Raw genomic sequence first — 21436 nt, 5'->3', positions numbered from 1 at the left:
CCGTGCCGCCGGCCCCGCCTCCAGGCCCATCCCAAGATGGCGGGTAAGTGGGGCCGGGCTCTGGGGGCGCTGGAGTGGCCCCTTCCTCCTTAGTCCCGAGCACCCAGCAAGGCCCGGGGACCCCTACCCGCCCATCCTTGAGCCCACCTGTCACAGCCCCCTCGTAACTCCTTGTGTCTCTTGGTTTCTAGAGATCCCCCTGTACTTTGTGGACTTGCAGGATGACTTAGACGATTGTAAGTAACAGTTGGGGCGCCCCCTCCCCTCCCTGGGAGCTTTTCACAGAATTCGGGGTGTATGGAACGCGGAGGAGTGCTGGAGGCCAGGCCCTCCATGTTGGGACCGTAGGAGCGGGCCCCCCAACTGTCCTGATTCACTTGTGGCGGTCCCTCCTCGCTGGGCGGGGCGGCCAAGGACCGGGAGCCCTCCCATGGGGGGAGTTTTTGTTGTTGGGAAACTTCCGACTGACTTCCTGTCACTTTCTTTTTCTTCCTCCTCCTCCTCCTCCTCCTCCTCCTCCCGCGGCTGCCCTGGAGGGGCGGGAGAGGAGCGGCCACCTTGGGGTGGGGTGAGGGCTTCCACCCAGGGTCTTTACTTTTTCCCTGGGACTTTTCCGATGCCGGGGAGTCGGGGAGGTTCCGCTCTCTGTGGCTGGCCAGAGAGTTGCACAGACTTCTCGAGTATCCTGGCCACAAGCCCAACTCTACTTCTTATCCCAAGTTGCTCATTGGCGCCCACAATTTTCAAATGGGTCCCTACCTGCCCTCTCCTGTTCTTTGGAATCACTTTAAGGACCGTTGGAGGAGGGAGGTGGCGTCCTGGAAATCCAAGTTCGTGGTGAACGAAGCATTTCTTTTCCGTTCAGTGAACGTTTCTTGAGCACCTGCTTGTTCTGGCCAGGCCATGTGCGGAGTCCTGGACTGCACAGATGAATCAGAATCAGGGATAGCTCTCTCTAGGAGCTCACCATCCAGGAGACAGCAGATTTGTAAGCAGAAAATGACCAAATTCCAGGCTGCTTGCTGGTGAAGGAGGCCTGTACAAACTACCAAAATAGCTGACATTAATTCAAGTCTCACTATGCTCTTCCCTTCCCCATCTGCAGGTTTCCTACTAATAATAGTTGGTGTTTATTGAAAACTTACCATAGGTCAGGCATAGTTTTAAACTCTTTGCACACATTATCTCTTGGAGGGAGGCAACTTTATAGAAGTAGAAGGACACTTGAAGGGGCACTAAAGCCAACGGTTAGGAGCCCGGGTTCTGGAGTCAGATGGCCAGAGGGAGAAGTCCCGTGCCACTCTTTATGGGCTGTGTGATCTTGGCCAAGTCATTGTACCACCCTGAGTCTCAGTGGCCTCATCTGTAAAGGGCATAATAGCGGTCCGCCTCAAAAGGATTTTGTGAAGGTTAGATTAATAAAATGTTTAGCATGAAGCCTTGTATAGAAGAAACACTCGGTAAATATTAGCTGCCATTATTATTGTTATTAATGGTAAAGTTATTTATTTATTTAACACTGTTTAGCCAGGTACAGTGTAGGCCTGGGTTTATAGAGCTAGATGTTTCAGCCAATGAGCATCCTCGAATGGAAGGACTGTAGCCTTTCTATTCATAAACAGCAGTGAGCTGCCATTGACATACTTCTCACAGCTTTGATGTTTGTTCTGGCTGAGAAAGCTGATTTCTGGCTGCTTCGATTATCTACCAAACCACGCCAAAGTGGCTTAAACATACACAGCAGCTTAAACTTACATCGTTTTATTATTTCTGACAATTCTGTGGGTCGAATGGGTGATACAGAAGCTTCACATGTTGGTAGTTGCAGGTGAGAAGGTTCAAAATGGCTTCACTCCCATGGCTGTGGGCCAGGAGACCTGCCGGGCTCTTGGCTGTGGCCTCTGTTCTCCAGGTGCCGGTTCCACTTAGCTAGGTTGGGCTTCTCAAAACATGGTGGCTGCAGGCGATTGATCCTCTTCCCTGGAGACTAGCTTCTTTTAGTCTTTTTTTTTATTATATTTATGTACAAAGAGGAAGAAATTATATAGGAAAACATAATTTTACTTTGGCCCTGTTTGAACAAATATTGAGTGATTGAGACTTTTAATAAAAGTCTTAAACACTCTAGCGGACAGCCGAAGACTTGCCCCATTAAGGAAGGAAACCACTATTGAGACTCTGAACATCCCCACGCTTTGGGTAGGGCAACTCTGGGAGCCCCCTGGGGCTCCTCTTTGAGCAGGGTGTGGGCTATGGGGTGCTGTACCTGAGACTTTACAATATAATTGATGCTATAGCCATAATAACCATAATCTTACCCCCCAACAACTTAGGCTGCCCTGATTCCCACCATTACACCCTACAGTGGTGGTATCTGGGAGGCATTATCTTGCCATAATTAACAGCAAGAACCCTGAGGTCCTGTGACCCACCTCCTGCCTTTAGTTGTGTTAGCTTGGGCAGATAATTAACTCACTCTGTTCATTTTCTTCATCTGGAAAATGACATGAGGATGGGAGATGCCCTATAGGACTGGTATCAGGATTGAGTGAAAGAGTATACATAAAACATTTTAGCCCAGCGCCTGGCATAGTATGATATTCAGTGGTTTTATTATTATTTTAATCCTCCTTATTGGTAGGCTTTCATATACGATTTTCCACTTCAGTGTTAAGACCTGCCGCTCTGAGGGTGGGGGTTATTTCTATTTCACAGGTGATAAAACTGAGAATCAGAGAGTTGAGGAACTTATTCAGTGGCACAACTCATAAACGATGGAACTAGCAGTCATAAACTCTGTTTCTTCTGACTCTTGGTCTTATTCTACCACAGAGGCCTCACAGATATTCCCAACCTAATGGCACAGGCACGGATATTGGTTTGGGTGGTTCTAGGCCTGGAGTCGTCTTTGGGTGTTTTTGTCTAAATGATGCAATAGCCTCTCCATTTAGGCTATAAGTTGCTTTGGGCAGGGACACAGGTCATCCTTTTTATAACCCAGTGCCCTGCATGATCTCGGTGTTCAATTAGTGTTACTGGTGACGATAATGGATGAGAAGGCCTGTTTTACTGATTTACTTTGAGATTCTTGATTAAATTCGGCTAACTTCAGAAAGAAGCCATAATGAATGGGTGCCTTGTCTTTTTAAATCATTCTGAGTCTTCGGGCCATCGCAACACAGAAAAGATTTAATTTTAGAGCATTAGCTGCTGAAGCGATCTAAGTTCCTTCTCTGGAGAGCAGGGAATGTGTGATAGGCTTAGCCCGTGGTCCTGGCGGCGGACTGCGTGTGAGTCTGCGCCTCGGGGGCTTAAAGGCCTGTCAATAGCCTGTGGGGGCCGAAGAGGTATTACTCTCGATCAGGGTGGCTTGGCCAGTTAGAATTTAAGTGTGAGTGAGAAAAAAAACGAGAGGACTCTATTGTGGATATAAAGAGGCCTAAGAGACCTCGCGACAAAATGTAGTATGTGGGCACATTCGGATCCCTACTTGAACAAAGCAGCTATAAAAAGACATTATTGAGACAGTTGGGGAAAACAACTTAGCCTGGGCATCAGATTATATTAAGAATTATTACTAATTTTGTCAGGTGTAATAGCGGTGTCACAGTTTTGTCAAGGGCAAGGGTCTTAGCTAACAGAAATAAACAAGCATTTATGGATGAGGCGATTTAATGTGTGAGGTCTGCTTTTAAATACTGCAACAAAAAGCTGGGAAGAAGGATACATAGGGAAAAACAGAATATTGATACTTGTTGAAGCTAGTTGCTGGGGACGTGGGGGCTTATTATACTGTTCTATTTTTGCATACGTTTGAAAATTTCCATAATACAAAGTTTTAAAAAATGATATGAAAGGCTCATATATATGATTGAACATCTGCACAGTGAGTTGGAAAGCCGTTTTTCTCTTCCGAAGTTGGCTGCAAAGTTATTGTCAGATGCATTTAGCTTCAAAAAACTAACTCATAGAACGTATTAGTATTTGGGGAACACTGTGTTTCTTTTCAAGTGTTTAGTTTTTAAGAAATATTTAAGAAGAAAGAAGTTGGAAAAGGGCATGCTTCTATTGATGAGAAAAGCTAGGTGCGAACAAACAGTATCTGGACCTCTGCTGAAAATAGGACTAGCTGAGTCAGAGGAATATAGATAGACCCTTTGACTCTCAGTTTTGGAAGGAGCAGCGTGTCTTTGAGCTTGAGTAAAAGACATCCTCCAGAGCAGAAAGCACTCCATGTCACCTGCCTGCTTTCTTCCGGGTTTGTAAAAGTATTCAGCTCAAGGGCCACAACCAAGCTGTGTCCCCCAAAGCAGAGAAACTGTATTAATTTGAGCCCAGATCCAAACCGTTGAACTTTTCCTCTCATACAAACTTCAAAGATCATCAATTAAAAAAAAAAATAAGGACCTCTCTGTTAAGTGGAGTAGTTTGAATAGGAACTTGAGTATGTTAATCTTATTAATCCTGAGAAATAGAACAAAACCCAGACACCAGACCATGTTCTGGATCGGAGGTGGGCAAATTTTTTTTTTTCTATAAAGGGCGAGATAATGAATATTTTAAGCATTGCGAGCCAAAAGTTCTGATGCAACCACTCAAGCCATTACAGCCTGGAAGCACCCACAGACATAACTGAAATGAATGGGCATGGCTGTTCCTAATAAAACTTTATTGACAAACACAGGCAGTGGGCTGTATTTGGCCTGCAGGGTGTAGTTTGCCAACCCCTGTTCTAAATCAAGCTGTTTTCATTCTATCAGAACCCATGCGTCCGTCAGTTAGCTGAGCCAACCTGATAGGCTGTCTTTCCCACCCGGTATGTTTTGAAGAGCTGAGTTTTGAAGAGCTAGTACAGCCTCTGCTTTGTCGAATGACCCTTGACCGGTTGCTCAAAGGTCAGGTCTCTTTTTTCCGGTCAGTGCATAGGGGATAAAAACATGGACCTATTTCCTCCCAAATGGGCGAGGGCGGAGAGAAACAGACGAGTCAGAGTGGCGGAAGCAGAATCAGCTTTGCTTCCCTCCGATGATCATGATGCATTTCACTTTTGTTGCTCTGTATTTTCCGTTTCCTGCCAGACAAACGGAGGATCAGAGATTCCCTGAAACCGTCTGTTTAAAAAGAGTTCGAAACGGCTTTTCCATCACAAATTAAGATCTTTTAAACAAAATTTGCAACAAAAGCCAGCTAATGAAAGAGAAAGTGGTTTGGACCTTCGAAACACCACTTAGTCTTAACCCTCCCTGATGGGAGAAAAAAAGAGATGAGGGCAAGCGGTTGCTTTCCGTGTGGAAAGTCGGTCATCCATGCAACAGATGTTTCTTCAGATCCTCCAAGGTGCCAGCCTCCAGGAGGGGCAGGGGATAGAGGGATGAGTGGGGCTCGGCTCTGCCCCAGAGATGCTCCCACATAGAGGGTGCCCGCAGGGGGCTCAGGCAGGAGAGTGAGCAAAGCGCTGGATGCTGAGAAGACAGCGACTTCATCTGCCAGGACTAGGAGGAGGGGCGTCCTTGGAGTTGGGTCAGCCAGGGAAGGTGGTGGGTAGGTATTCCAGGCAGAGGGACTTAGGTATGCAGAGAGAGTCTTAGCGAGAAGGTCTGAGACTGGGGAACGGGGATGTCTGGGAAGGGGGGAGTGGGCTGAGGCCGGGGAGGAGGGCTTCGGGGCCATCGGTGAGGAGCCTGCCTTACCGGCCACTGGGTTTAGACTTGACCTGAGGGGACGGAGGGAGTCCTCAGATGAGTTGCTGGGGTTTCTGTCTTAGGTCGTATAAGACAGGAGGAGAACTCTCTGCATCCGGGAAGCAGTTTGCTGCTTTCCAGGAGGAGAAAGGCCGCCTTGCTCGCAGGTGGGTCAGGTGGTCAGTGGAGAAGTGACTTGACTTTGGTCAGCATTGCTTGAGTGTTTCAAATATTGGACAGTAGGAAAATAGAGGCCTTCAGGACACCACTTCGTCTTAACCCAGAGGTTGAGTCACCCCAGAGGTTATTGTTTTGTTTTGCAGCAGCCTTTTTTTTTTGAATCTGCCTCACGTCTAATCAGAGACGTCGTCGCATTTTTAAGTAATATTATTCCATTCATTAATACAGTGTAGACTGTAGCACCCTCACCCCCACCTCTCCCAACTCTGTTCCCAACTGGGTGAGTTGGCAGGAAAACTGAGATATGTAATATCAAAATGGAACACAAAGTGCTCTGAGCTGCAGAGTTCCTTCCTATCAGGTCACCTGAGTAAGTGTTTCCCATTGACCATCAGTGTGAAAGTCAGAGTCATAAATAATGACAGGTTCGGAAACTGCAGATCAAAGGGGAATTGGTGTGTGTGTGTGTGTGTGTGTGTGTGTGTGGCGTGGGAAGGAAGGCTGTTCGTGAATCAGCTGTCTCTTCAGCCAGCCCATTGCGTAGCGCTGGTAAGAGCCATCAGTGGCCTTCAGAGGTTTGCAGAATGAAGCATTATGCACTGGACAGATCACTCACACGAGAGCTAATAAATCAGCATGGGACTTGTTGGAGAATGTCATTTATGTAGGGACGTTTGCCTGTGCAACATGCGGTTGAAATCTAGTTAAGTCAACAGGGATCTGCAGTGGGGGTCCATTTCCCCCCAAAAGACGATGAAGAATCAGGAGTGTCGTTTACGTTTTAGATGGGTCAGGTTTGTCTAGTCTAGCTATTAGAAATAATCCTAATTTAGGAATCCGCATTAGTATTCATAAGCCCGTTGGCAAGAAGAATGAAACCACTTTAAATAACACATTAATGGATGGTTTATTCTAGTCGCCCCCCCCCCCCAAATCATTTAAAGCCATACAAAGGCTTAGTTATTGTTCATTGAAGAGTGGCTAATGAGAAGCTCTAAAAAGTTATCAATTATGTAAGTTCTACATTAATACATTCTTCTGGGTTTTTTTTGTGTTTTTTTTGTTTTTTGTTTTTTTAAGTACAAATTTGGCAAATGAGGCTAAACAACTTCTTGGCCACCAAGGAGCAATCTTCCAACATTCTGAGACACACAGACAGAGTTGGCCCCATCTGTCCTATTCTCCTAACCGATGTCGCCTAGTGCTGAGTCAGAGACAATATTGGATCGCATGGATAATTGGGCTGGCCCAGGGTGGCATATTTCACATGGAGTTATGGTGACAGGAGGACATGTTGAATGGAGAATCGTAAATATCGGGGAACGCCTAGAAAACGGATTCTTAATGAAAATGTTTGCCAGGATAGACGTGCCGTAACATTCTGCCTCCATCTCTACCTCTGTGCATGTCCACGTGTCTGGGCCAGTAAAGGTTTCCCACTGGGTATGTTTTATTATCCCACTGGGTATGTTTTATTGGGTTTATTTTTTCTCACATCTCAACTTAAGACCAGTTCTAGCGAGGCTGCTCAGCCGGGGCTTGGTGGCTTCAGAGGAAATCTCTGTCTTCCTTGAACCACTGAAGGCAACCAACACCGGTGCTCTTCCCTTCTTCTGGAATATTCTTTTTCCCTATTCCAGATCCCCTCTCTGCCCAGGTGGCGGATTCTTACTTGATCTTCAGGACCCAATTCAAAGGTCACTTCCATCCTAGGTAGGCATCTCCCGTCCCTCCGTCTTCCAGGCAGAGCTGGTTTCCTCCTGGCTCCTTTATACCTGTGTCCTGTGTCCCCGGGCACCGAAGCGTTGTGCGTATGATGATCTTGGTTCCCCTGGGAGCTCTCGGAGTCTGGGGACCCTGGCTTTGTCTCCGAGTCAGCGGTACTCTGTCGTCACCGGAAGTTAACTGCGCAGGAAGGAGTATGCTGGAGGCGGGTTTGTTAACGTGCCTTCTGCTTTTGCGCTTTTGGTCCTTTTCGTGGTGCAAGTGACCTGTATGACTGTTTCTTTCCTTTTGTTAGATTATGTCTAACTGTACTTTGAACCTGTAAACACATTTGCTTAACATTATGCTTAAAACTCGAGTTTGTACTTAGCCCGTTTTAAGACAGATTGGTGTTTTATGAAAAACATTGACAAATGTTCATGGGTCCGTCGTGTGTTTTCACTAGAGCATCCTCATCCAGTTTATTTTATGCCCCAGCCTGTTTTAAATGATTAATATACTGTCAGTGTTCAATATTTTTGGTAGATGACCCTTGAGTAGTTAGCCTAGAGGAGAGTAAATCCTTTTTTTCCCCAAGTTGTAGGTTCTAGAAATATGTCGTTCTAGTGGGAATTTTAATCAGGAAACAGTCCTTTTTTTTCCCCCTTAGTCACCTCGCATCAGGGTCAAAGGATAATAGATTGTTCTTTGCAAGCTGATCAGGACCTTGCTGAAGAAGATTTAGTCTTGTCTTTGGTTGTAAGCCCAGGGCTCCTGCTTCAGAAACACTGTGCTTTGGGTCGGTTGGCGGAAGCGAGCTGTCTACCTCTTAGCTGGTTAGCTGGGTTTTTAAACTTGGACTGTCCCTCTGGAGGGCAGGTAGCAGCCACAACTGCTGAATGTGATACAGCAGAGCTGCTAGGACATTGGCCGTGAAGTTCAGGGATACGTGGTGGCCTGTGGGCGTGCAGCAAGGGACAGGGTGCTGAGCATAAGGCATGATGGGCGAGGTCACCCACCCCTGTGAATCAAACTAGCAGTTCTTCCAAGCCCTTCTCCCGCTGGTCTTTGTTATTTGTTAGTTTTAAATGATTAATCATTTTCAATAAAGGGTCAGTGATGTCTCGTGTAAACTTGCCAATGAGCCTGTTATGTGGCACAGCCTTAGAAAGCTGCTGCTGCTCACAAGTTCATCGCAGCGCAGAAAGCAAATGAGGTTGGTCACTATCAGTATATATTGTCTTGTATTTTAAATTGAGCCAAGAAGTTGCGCTGGTATCATCGGAAACTATTTTCTTAAGAAGGCTTTGCTTTTCTGCATGATATTAAGCTTTCGTGAATGGAGTAGGTAACTTTTTTTTTTTAAAGTGAGAAAATAACAAAACGTTTGAACAAGGAATTATTTATCTGCCATTTCATAGTTCATGTCTAACTCGAATGCTTAAGGTTCCTGAAGCTTCCGCGTGACCTGGACTTATTGGGTCTCAGAGTAATTGACCTTGTTCTTGTGGACAGTCACCAGACGACATGCTCTCTGAGCAGTGGCTAGAAATATAAATTCTAGAAAATTCTTTTTGAGAACAGGAGTCATTTTATGTGCTATTGCCACTGTCAGGAGGCACAGCAAGCTAGGTTGGCAGATCTTCACCATTCATTCATTCATTCATTCAGCAACTTTTATTGCATGCCTGCTGTGTGCCAGGCATAGCAATGAGTCGGTTACAGGTTTTCACCCTGGGTGCAGGTGCGGGGTGGAGGTGGGGGAGGGGACCAGCTGATAAACAGTAAACACAGGAAGTAAATGTTCTGTGTGTTAGAAGGTAACAAGTTCTCTGGGAAAACAAAAGTAATCGGGAAGGAGGTGGGGGGCTTGCAGTTTCAAAGCAAGGAGGTCAGGGAGGATCTCCCTGGGAGGAGGAGTGTGCAAAGGTTTTAAAGAGGAGTCTTGGGAGGTGGGTTCTAGGCAGAGGAGCCACCATGCAGTGTGACAGTCCTTAGCTGGGAGATGACTGTTTGGAGGTAGCAAGGAGCTTCGCGACCGGAGGAGAGAGCAGGGAAGGGGCAGGGAGCAGCGGGCCTGATCCTTCCTGTGACCTGAGACCCCTCCGTTTATGGGACTGCCCGCTCGCCAGGGCTTCCTCAGGTAAGCCACTTGGCATTTCTCTTTTGTAGCAGTGCTCAACTAGGGACATGTGACAGTGTCTGGAGACATTTTTGATTGTCACAACTTAGGGAGAGGGTGCTCTTGGCATCTAGTGAATGTCCTGCGAGGAACAGCTTCCACAGCAGAATGAGCATGCCAGAGGTGTGGAGGTTGAGAAATCCTGTTCCGTTATATAGTTCATCAGAGTTGATCGATTGAGTCCGTCTCTGAAGACTTAGGAAAAAAAAAAAAAAAGCATCAAAACATCATGGAAAGAGGTCGATAAGCACAATACCTGGTCATAATGCCCTTGCAGCTGACCAGAAGGTAACACTGGCTGTTTTCACTCCCTCGGGGAAAGGGGTCCCAGTCCTGATTGCGTGTACATGGTAGTAAACGGGTCCTTTCATGGCGCGGTTCAGAAAATCTCACACACCGTTTACAGGTAAATAGTAATAATCTCACGGGTAACCTTATTAACATCGACTCAGGTAGAGTTTTCTAATCTTGAAAGGGGCTGGGATGGTGATTCATGCAAGAGAAGATGTTAACCTCCATGCTAAAAACAATTGCTTTCTGTGCTTGCTACTGTTTGCATGCGAATGCGGTGTCGTGACAGGGGACACTGTTCTGGGATGACCCCCATCCGGCATTTTTCGGAAGTCAGCCACCGCGTCCTTCTTTTCTTATTTTTACTATATCTATATACCACCTGTGTTTTTCTTTATATCAACTTTTTTTTTTTACTTAAACACATTTTAGAAAACTTGCATCAGTTACTGGACATGAAATGTCACTAAAACATCATAAGACAAAGATAAACTAACATGAAGATCTAGATACACACCATTGTTCGCAGAAGACTCTGAACCTGAGACCTGCTCTGTATTGAAAAGGAAGATTAATCAGTTTGGGGAAGGCGTTGAGGACACACTGGCACCAGGAGGAGACCTTGATTTAATCGGAGACTTGAGACGGGAATAACTTTCCCACTGTGTGACTGAGTAACAGTAAGTGTACCTTCCACGCGTCACACTTGGGGATGTGCTGTCCCAAGCTGCCCATGTTCTGAGGCCCGGTGACCGGATGTGAGTTTGCAGCCTGGCCGGCTGGGGTCAGACAGTGTGGACCCAACCCGTGGTGTAGAGGAGGCCAAGTCCATTTGGCTCTGAACAGCCACCGGCCAGCTGTTAACTGTGCAGCCCTCCCAGGAGGTACTGGTTAGAGCCCCTGCTTCTTATTCTGGGTGGAATTGCAACTGTAGCTCCATTTCTTAAAACAACAGAAATCCCTGGAATTCAGATTTCATACTAATTAGATGAATTTTACATCTCTTTGCTCTCTTCCCCCTCCTTACATACAGAATTTGAATTACCAAAGTTTAAGTCCACTAAGTTGTTAAGATGATTAAATATTTTTGATTAAGTCATGTGCTATATATTGAACGTTAGAAATCGTTTATTTTTTTTAGCATTTGGCCTGTGTTCTCGCTTTTAAGAGCTCTCATTTTTGCAAGCAAAAATGAATTAATTAGTGTCTCGGTTGCTTTATAACTCTTGTGGGTGCAGCTCCGGGTAGCTTCAGGCTGGTTGCTGTACCTCGTATCTGGTTTTGTGGAAACTAGGTGTTCTCAGCCTTCTCAGGGGCTGCTGTTCTCTCATGAATTGAATCCTGGTAATCAGAGTCTCAGGAGACTGATTTCTATAGAAACCAATATTTATTAAGTGTGTGTTGTGTTCCCGGCTTTATATGACACAGTCCCAGTGTTTAAAGGGCCTCCAAGTTGAGCCGTGGAGACAGAAACAGTCCACTTAGAGTTAATAATGTACCACTTTATGTAAAACGTTGAAACCTGACAACTGTATAGTTCCATTTATTACCCTCCTACCTTGTGTTATCGTGTTCATTACATAGCACATCTGCATATGTTATAAATCCCACAGTACGAAGTTATAATTTTTGCTTTGTATTGCTTTAAATCATCGTACATATTTTAAGGAAATTAAAAGGAAAAATAGCTTTAAAAATTTATCTACATATTTGCCATTTCCAGTCTCCTGATTCCGTTTGAAGACAGTTTCCAAATGGTATCATTCCTCTTCAGCCTGCAGAGCTGCTTTTGGCATTTCTTACAGTGGGCCGGCTGTGTTTAAAAGGGTTTGTTAAAAATAAATTCCTTGTTTTTTCTTTTCATCTGACAATGTATTTTATCCTCATTCCTGGAGAATATTTCACTTTATCAAGTTGTGGATTGACAGTTTTTTCTTTCAGTCCTTTGATGTGATTCCAAGGTCTTCTGCCTCCATCGCTTCTGGTGAGAAGTTGGAGGTTCGACTCATCATTCCTTGTTTGTAGTGACTTTTCCTCTGCTGCTGTCAAGATTATCGTCTTTGGATCTCAGCAGTTGACTGTGAGCAGTCTACCTCTGTGTCTCCTGTGTTGGATAGCATGCCGAATCTTAGTCTGGTTCTCTTAGCCATAACTATGCTGTGGAGTTGGCCATACAAACGCGTGGTTTAGGGGTTAAGCCAGAGTTTGGGCCAAGTTTAATATAGAGGCGACCCCTCTCTGAAGGTTTTCTTTCTAGGAGCCACTTCCCTACCCTTCCCAGTGATTTAACAAGAATACTGGCAGCTGATATTTTCAAAGTGTTTATGTGTGTCAGATGCTGTATCTATTCGTGTGACTATCTGATGTCAGTCTACACTATAGCAGTGATCGGAGGTAGGTATCCATTTTAGGGTGAGGAAACAGAATCAGAGAGATGAGATTTAGCCAGTTACCTTATAAGAGGCCCAGCTGGATTTCAGAATCAGGTATTTTGTCTCAAGGTCCCGCACGCCTAACGATCATATGTTGTGCCTCTAATGTCTTTTAAGTAAGAGATCTGGGATTTAATCTTTAATTTTTCTGTTTTCTTTAGATACTTTTTTTTGTCATTGCTGTTCTACAATCTAAATATGGATTTGTTATTAATCATTCAGTTCAAATTGAATGTTCATCTTTTTTTCATTTTGGAAAATGGTTAGCTGTTATCTCTTTGAATATTGCCTCTTCCTGTTTTCACTGATCCCTCCTATAATTCCTATTGGATTTATTTTAGACCTCAGCATTCTGTTCTTCAAGTGCTTTAATTGCTGTTCTGTGTTTTCCAGCTCTTTGTTTTTCTGTGCAGTGTTCTGGGTGATTTGTCAGACCAATCTTCCAGCTCACTAACTCTCTCTTGAGCTGTGTCTAAACTGCTTTTTAAGCCAGCTACTGAATTTTTAATTACATTGTCTTTATTTTTCATTTCTACTTGTTTCTTTCTCAAATGTGCCGGCTCCTCCCATCTCTTAGTCTTTGCTTTTTTCATTATATCTATTTTTTTTTTAATCCTACACATTCCGTGCATAATTATTTGATAGTCCATTTCATATTTTTCTAATATTTCTAATCTGGGGTTGCAAATTCTTGTTTGTTGTGTCTGCTAACTCTTCCTCTTGATGATTTGTAACCATGTATAGTTTGAAAATTTTTTATTGTCTATTTATCTTCAGCAGGGATTGTTTTATGAAGTTCCATGCTTATTCGATTGTGAAAGTCTCTTTAGAGCAGCTTCTCATTTGCTTCTCCTGGGCTGCTTGGAATCAGAACAGATGTGGACAGTGACCCTCTCAATAGCTCAGTGTGGGGCTCCTGCATTTTGCAGGTGGTATAAATCTGGACTCTGCAGTCACAGGTCATACAGGCCTGTGGTTTTGATTTTTTAAGAGGGACTGCCCCTCCTCCCACTACCACCCCAACTGTAGTCTCCTTCCCACAGCTGTCTTATATTGGGGGTTTGGTTTCAGATTCACTACCCATATCTTTTATTGCCACGTGGACGTCAGAAATCCGGTGCCTCAGGCCTGTATCTAGGTCTTAAATGTTGACCATAAGATGTCAACGTCTGCTAACTGCTCTTATTTTGATTTCTAGCTTTTTGTCACTGGGGATGTCCTTCCTGCCTTCTTATATTTAAAAATATTTTATCTAAATTCCTGTGGGTGTTTGTTTTGTTTCATTTTGCTTCGTTTTGGTGGGAGAGTGGGAGAGAGTTTCCTTCTCCTCAGCTCCACCTAAGTTGTTGGAAACCCGGGAACCGGCGTTCAGACGTCGTCCACAGCGACGCTCTGTGCGTCGCCCTCGGTCGGGGAAGTAATAATGAGGATGGAAAAGGGGACCGCTGTTAGAATGGAAGTCAGGATATTAGTTTCCTGTTTGTTACGATGAGATGAACATCTTCCTGGAAGGCAAGATACTCAGGTTTGTAGGCCAGTAGCTCCCCGGGGCAGAGTCGAGTGAGAACTCACAGTGTGCCTTTTCAGCCCGTATAGGTGCTTTTTTATATTTCTTTTTCTCTCTTCAGTATCATCCTGTCTTTCTGGAATATGTGGAGCATTCTTTAAATTGCTGTTTAAAGATCATTTTCTATTAATTCCATCATATCTGACATTTATCAGACTTTTTCTGTTTATTCATTTTTCCTGGTTCTGGTCACGTGATATGGCTTCCTTTCATGCTTGGTAACATTTGATTAGATGCTAGGCATTAAGACTTTTGGATGGTTAGATTTTACTGTGCACACTGTATAAACCCAATAATATGAGATTTTGTTATTATGTCTGGATAACTTCCTTGGGTTGTGCTGGCTCCCTTGAAGCTTGGCTTGAAGTTCTATTAGGCAGGTCCAGAGAAGGCTTCAGTCTAGACCCATTTAGTCCCGCAACTAAGTGCCCTGCATGGAAGGGTCTCCCTCCTCCTGTGTCTGGTGAGGACAGACCGCTCCTCATCGTGTGTGAGCTCAGGATGTGAGCCCTGGAGGCTCCGTCCTCATGGCTCCTCCCCCAGCCTCGACCCCCAGCCTCTGGCGTTCACTCTCAATGCGGGCACAGATCGGTGCTCAGTTACAACTTCCAGGGCCTTTAGGCTGAGCTCTGCGCTCCCTCCCCTGCAGACCCTCATCCCCGGCCCCTGGCGCTTCCTCTGTGCAGCCAGAAGCCCTCCTGACAGCGAAGCCCTAGGCCTCTCACTGTTTCTGCCCCTTCTCTGAGGGGTCTCAGTCCTGTTCCTCCTGCTGTCTGGTGCCTGGAAACTTGTCCCATTGATTTTGGTCTGGTTGTCTGGCAGTGTAAACTGTGACTGGGCTGCAAACGGAAGCCGCCTTCTCCGTCCGTGGGTTGCCTTGGGACCGTAAGCCACGCCCTCAGCTTTGCTGCTCCCTCGGGCTTCATTTTCATAGGGTTTTTGCACATCTCTTGAAAGAGCACCGGGCTGGAAAGCAGAACTTGTAGGTTCTGAGAACCCCCATTCTGCTGCTGGCTCTGGGGGTGCATCTGCTTACCTGTCTATTAGAGAATTTATTGAAGCATGTTATAAGGTTCCTTCCTGCTGGTTTAGGATTCTATACTATAACATTCTTTTTTTTCGTGTTTGTTTTCATTCATTTACGTGTATTTTGGTGATATCATTTCTTCATTTCACTACTTTCCATTGAGCACCTACACTCGTCAGGTACTGTCCTGGGTTCTGGGGGTTACAGCACCTTCACGGAGCTTGCAGAGTGGCTGGGAGACGGACACAAAGCGGTCACAAAACCCGGTACCAGTGTCAGGGCAGAGGGCCCACAGCCGCAGGAGAATCTGTAACCAAAGATCGGCCTTCCCCGGAGGGCCAGGGGAGGGCTGTTAGGGACAGTGCTGGGGTGCGTGGGGGGCGGTGGTAAGAAGTGGGAGTGCCCGGGTGGCGGGAACAGCGCTGCACAGTCACTGAGATGGAGGATTTGGGTACATCCGGAGAACTGAGGGAAGGCAGACAGGGAGGTGGGCGGGACTTCTTTGAAAACGTCTTTGAAAACTTAAAATTTCGGTGTCCTCGTGCGGTTTCCTTGTGCGACGTCTGGAGTCTGGCCAGAGTTCAAGTTCTGACGGCCGCGCTCAGTCGCGTGGCCTCGGGCAACATTCTCAGCTTCTCAGTGTCAGTTTCCTTATCAGAAAGGTGGGGACAGGCTGGTGGTTGTGGGGATCCGGTGAGCTGCTGCCGGGCAGGGGGCTGCGCGCAGCTCCTGCCTCTTGGGACGTAGCCAGCAGAGGTTCATGGTCATCCAGCATCGCGTGGGGTGTGGCTTTTATTTCCTTGCATGTCGTTAGTGTAGTTTTATGTAGTGTAGTAGAACCATTCATATTCTCCAGGAACAATTATTCTTTCGTGGAACTGTAATTTCTTTGGTTCTCTGATAAAGTTTTTTGAAGGGTGCCTAGGCATTTTCTGTTACTTTAAAGCAGCAGTTCTTACCCTCAGAGGGACTTTTGAAACCCCTGATCCTGTGTGAAAAGTTTTGAGTAGGTATGTCTGTGGACACCACCAGGTTGCAAAGCTGTGTGTGACCACTGGTGCGAGCCTGTGGCCGCCAGCACGGTCTGTGACCGCCGGCGTGTAGGAGCGGCGGCTTCACCTTTACTGTCTGAAGCGTACCCCAGGCTGGGTCCTCCGCGCTCTCTGAATACCTGTGGGCTGGAGCGGACATGCTTCCCCTGGCCCGAAGTGTGTGGGACTGGCTCATGATGTCATGACAGCGGGTCAACTGTGGTCAAGCCAGCTGTGGCCCAGTGTGGCCCAGTCACCCCCTGCAGGGATCCTGCACTCAACGCATTTGATTATGTCACATAGTTTTTCTACAAATGTATAATTCTTTATTAAAATTCTGAGTAATTCATACAGTGTAAAATTTTAATAGGCTCTACGTACTAGACTAAAAGATTAGTTGAGAAAAAAATGTAGTTAGTGTTTTAAAGAAAAGTAGGCACCTAGGCACAGACGTGTCACCTGTCATTTTAAACTCTCGCCAGTCGTGTGGCTCGCGTCAGCCATGGTTTCCCACCTGCCAGGGAGGCAGCCTCCATGTTTTCGTACCAGCAGTTTCCATGCCAGGGACGCAAGGGAGGCGTCCGCAGCCCCGAAGCATGGCTGTGCGAGGGCTAGGGGCCAGGGTCAAGGTCGGCCAGGGCAAAGGCGTGGTTTTATATCCGCCCTACACAGGAGAACACGAAAGTGTAGACGGGTAAGTCCCTTTGATCACACAGCCGGTAGGTAGTAGTCGGGTTAGTTCTATTCCAGAGCCTGTGGGCTCTGCCACCCCTAACACTGGCTGGAGGGGGTGCCTGCCCTCGGGGATGAAGGGAAGAGCGGCTTGGAGGGAGGGTCACTGTGACCAGCGCCTCATATTTAGTTGGCATGAGTTGGAGGAACCCGTTAGACATCCACGGGGCGGGTCTGCTTGTGTGTCACCAGGGGTGTGGGTTCATGGGAATGGATGTCACAGAGCGGGTGAAGCTGCCGACAGGACAAGATGTGGGCGGGCTTTCTGTCCGATTCTTGCCTACCGGGTCCAGTTTATTCGTTTACCTGTTTGCCTAGGACTCCATGGCCGTCTTCACGGGTGAGCTGCTTTGCGCACTTGCTTCTGAGTGCCCTGGTACAGTTGGTGTCCCCGTCCATGTCGGTTAGAGGTGACGCACGCCTTGGGCTACGGCACTAGGAGGATGGCATTCAGCTTTTCTTCGGGACTCCGGTCTTACCGCCCTTCACCTGGGGCCTAAACCTGCTCACTTCGTTTTAGGTGAATCGTCAAGTTTCCAGTTCTCAGGCTGCAGCTGGAAATGGCCGGGCAAGGGGCGGGTGTGCTGCGAGGCCATATCTTTGCCCAGGTGAGACTTGTCACAGTAGCTGCGCACTCACCAGTGCTTCTCCCGTCTTCCCTCTCAGATGGGTTTGAAGACTGCGGTCCAGACTGCGACAGCGTGAGGGCAGCGGCGTTCTTGGACATTCCAGGCCAGGGCCACCTGCCTCCCCTCACTCGCCTGGAGAAGTATGCTTTCAGCGACAACGTCTTCAACCGGTAAGCCCAGCCTGTCCTCACGCCATGTTGCGATGTTGCGTCTGGTCGGAGTGGACACAGGTGGCTACTCTCTGAGGGGACTCACGGATGAGATGGAACACGGGCTCTCTCCTGGATGCTGGGGTTCCGTCTGAATGGCATCATCGTATTAGGATTTCCCGTTATTCTTGATTACTGTTTGACCGACGACCTGGAAAGGCAGGAGGGCTGTGGTGATGAACTGCGGTGGCGTTTCAGTAATTAGGAGTGCCGACTCGTGTCTTTCCTGCACGTGCGGTGCTCAGGAGAGTAGCGCCCGCCGTGCGATGGAGGAGCATCACGGAGCGTTGCTCGCTGGTTCTGATTTTTGACTGCACCGTGTTTCCGGGACTTGGGCGCGGCTTGTCCTGTCCCGTTCAGGTGTCACTCCTCCTGGTGCTGGTGGCAGCCTACCCCGGGCTCAGAGTATGCAGCTGACCTTGACTCTCTTCATGACGAAAGCAGAAACTGAGGCATCTCTTTCAACGTGCGCCCGCCGACCTGGATCTGAAAGTGCTCTCCCCTCCTGTCTCTCCTCTGTCTCCCTCCCTCCATCAGCTAGGCCGTCTGTCTCCTATGCGCGCCTTCGTGCCCACCGCACACCCTTCCCTTCCACGCACAGACGCTCGCGGTCTCTCGTTCTGACTCCGCCGGCCTCCCGTCCCACCTGCCCCCGGCGACCCCGTCCTTCTGTGGAGGGTGGGTGATCCTGAGGCTCTTTCCTCACCTTCCAATCTGTCTTACTTTCGAAAATTTGTATTCTGCGCCTTTACGTTATTAAATCACAGCGGCTCTCAGCAATTGCTCCTGAGTGAGTCGCTTATTATCCCAATTTCATAGATTGGGAAATGAGGGTTCTCTGAACGATGTCTTTTGATGAGCAATTCTTAATTTAAATGTAGTTCGTGATCTATCAGTTTTTTCTTTTCTGGTTAGTGCTTTTCGTGTCGCATGTAAGAAACGTTCGCCTCCCTCAAGGCTACCAAGAGATTGTTCTACGTTGTCTCTTTGAACCTTGATCTGTTCGACCTTTCCCGTTTGGATCTGTGGTCCGCCTGGAATGGCTTTTTCTGTTTGTGTGTGGCGTGAGGTGGGAGTCAAGTGTCACGCCTTCCATGCGGTATCCAGTCGACCTGGTGCCGTTTGTCAGAAGCACTGTCTGTTACCTGTGCTCTGCACTGTCTGTCACCTGGTGTCCCTTTCTGGACCTTCTCGTCGGCCCGACTGGCCCGTTTATCTGTCACTGTACCAGGACCACACGGTTGTCGTCACCACAGTGTCATCACAGTGGTGGTCTCGGGGAAGGAGCCCTCTCATTTCCATTGCTTCAAGACTGACCGACCGTTCTGGGCCCTTTGCACATGCTAATGCCTTTAGTACCAGTTCATCAGTTTCTAGGAAAACAAACCTACTGGGATTTTGATTGGAATTGCGTTGCATCTATAAAACAATTTCTGAAGAATGGACATGGTTACAATATTTGGCTTTCCAGTCCTTTCATTTTTAAAGACTTTCTCCGGTTTTTCTGTGTGTGTGTGCATGTCTGTGTGTATACACACATAAACAGCTGTGAAGCTATGCTACACGTCTTGCTGTTGCGGAGGCCTTCTGTATCTTGTTAGGTTTAGTTCTAGGTATTTGACCTTTTATGCTAATGTAAATTGTATCATTTCTTGACATTAATATTCTAATTGCTTACTTTTGAAAATGAAATTGATTTTTATACTTTGATTGTTATCTCCATTGATTACTAGTTAATTTTAATAACTTTCTTGCGGATTTTTTGGGTTTTCCACATACTGCAATGGTGGTGTCTGTGAAGAATGATAGTTTAAGTCCTTCCTCTCTTATCTTGTTTTATATTTTTAGTAGCTACCTCTTAACAGCCTAAGAAAATTTATATTTCTGGTTTATATATTTTTATATTTCTTGTTTGCTAAGAGATTATCTTTAAACTTTTAGAAATAGTTTTACACAAAAAAGAATTTCAAGAATAGGAAGAATTTTTGTATGTCTTTTACTCATTGATTTTAATATTTTACTACATTTGATTTATCATTCCCTCTATCTTTATTTTTACATTTTTTCCTGAACCATTTGAAAGTAAGTTATAGACATCACATTGCCTTTCTTCTAAATACTTCTGTGTGCATTTTTCTGAGAACAGAGACATTCACCATTCACTTGATAATCAATAGTTATCAAAATCAGAAAATTTAACTTTAATATGATACTGTTACCTAATACATAGATTTTAATCAAATTTTTTCAGTTGTCCAAACAGTGTCTTTTATATCAGGTTTTTTAGGTCCAGAATCAGTCCAGCATCATGTATTACATTTGATTTTTCTGTTTCTTTAGTCTCCGTTCATCTCTAACAGTTTCTCAGTCTTTCTTTGCCTTTCAGGATATCGTTGACATTTTTGAAGAGTACAGGTCGTTTAGTTTATAGAATAAACTTACTGAGTTTTTAAAAATCCTCAGTGAGGTCCGAATTTCATAGAATACTTCTTTTACATCTATTGGGATTATCAGATGGTTTTTCTTTAATCTCTTTTTTCAACTTTCTATAAATTTCTTTCATTGTGAAATAGAGTACATACAGGCAATTGGATAAAACATACACTTAAAGTCTAAGAAATCTTTATGAAGCAGATCCATGCAGCCATTACTCGGGGCACTTAGCACCTGAGTATCTACATCCAAACAATATAATTTTATTGTTTCTGAACTCGAAATACATGAAATCACGTAGAGGCTGTGTTATGTGGTTTTGCATATCGTTTGAGGCGGTTCTCTTGTAAGGAGATACTGACATGCATCTATTGCGGTAGAATAGCTCTGCTTCTCTCTGTCGTGGACGATGCGCTGTGACCGATCTTGCATGTGTGTCTGGGTGCATAGAGGGATGCTTTTCTGTCGGGCACGTGCCCAGGAGAGAGTTACTCTGTGATGGATGGGGCGCCCTTGCCTTCTCCTTCAGTGACAGTGCTGCTTTTCCAAAGTGGGTGCAGCATTTACAGTCCTGCCTTTGTCCTATAATTTATCTGCCAGTCAATGTTGTAAGCTTTAAAAATTTTAGTCGGTCTGGTAGTGTGGCCATGTATATAATGATATCGCTTTCTGATTTTAATTTATATTTTCCTTATGAGTTTGAACACCTTTTCATATGTTTATTGGACATCTCTATTTCTTTCTTTCTTTTTTCGGTGATGGGCCTGTTTAAATCTTTTGTTGGAGCGGGGAGTTGAGATGGTCTGTATTTTTTCTGTTGATTTGTAGGAGTTCCTTGTAGATTCTTGATTTCAAGTCTTTGTCAGTTATGTCTCATTCTGTGACTTGTGTTTTAGCTCTCCTTATGGCTATTCATTTTAATGTAGTTAAATGTATCAGTATTTTCTTTTATCCTTAATGCATTTTAAAGCTTTTAAAAAATATCTTTCTTTACCCTAAGATCATAAACATATTCTTTTATATTGGCTTAAAGGTTTTAGTTTTATTTTTTCTTTCACCTCAGGCCTGTAATTTATCTGATTTTAATTTTGGTTCCCTCTTCTAATTGTCCCAATACTACTTATCAAAGATACTTTCTTTCCCTAGTGCTCTGGGGTGCCGCCTCTGTCATAATCAGCACCTGTTGATGACAGTCTGTCTGGACTATCTCCTCTACCTGTGGTCCTCCTCTCAGCCAATGCCACGCTGCCACTGCCTTGATTACTTTAGATTTGAGATTAAGTCTTGATATTTGATCAAGCAAGACTTCCCACCTTGTTTTCCTTCTCTGATGTGACT

General features: G+C 45.6%; 1 protein-coding gene across 3 annotated transcripts in view; it reads left to right on the top strand.

The window, feature by feature from the left end:
- Positions 1-13: 13 nt before the first annotated feature.
- Positions 14-21436, top strand: part of LOC105296080 (serine/threonine-protein phosphatase 4 regulatory subunit 1-like) — a 72837-nt gene continuing 51414 nt past the window's right edge. Inside the window, exons 1-3 of one of the 3 annotated variants that reach the window (XM_011366016.2) lie at positions 14-43; positions 192-236; positions 17494-17626. In XM_011366016.2, the coding sequence (XP_011364318.1) occupies positions 37-43; positions 192-236; positions 17494-17626 (185 nt within the window). In that variant the 5' untranslated portion in view covers positions 14-36. Of the gene's footprint in view, positions 44-191; positions 237-17493; positions 17627-21436 lie in introns of those variants that run through there. The other 2 variants (XM_023534100.1, XM_023534101.1) reach the window with 2 other exon arrangements.

The sequence above is a fragment of the Pteropus vampyrus genome, unplaced genomic scaffold, assembly GCF_000151845.1.
Source record: "Pteropus vampyrus isolate Shadow unplaced genomic scaffold, Pvam_2.0 Scaffold118, whole genome shotgun sequence".
Taxonomy (NCBI): domain Eukaryota; kingdom Metazoa; phylum Chordata; class Mammalia; order Chiroptera; family Pteropodidae; genus Pteropus; species Pteropus vampyrus.
The sequence above is the reverse complement of the archived record's forward strand: the minus strand, read 5'-3'. Positions and strand labels throughout refer to the sequence as shown.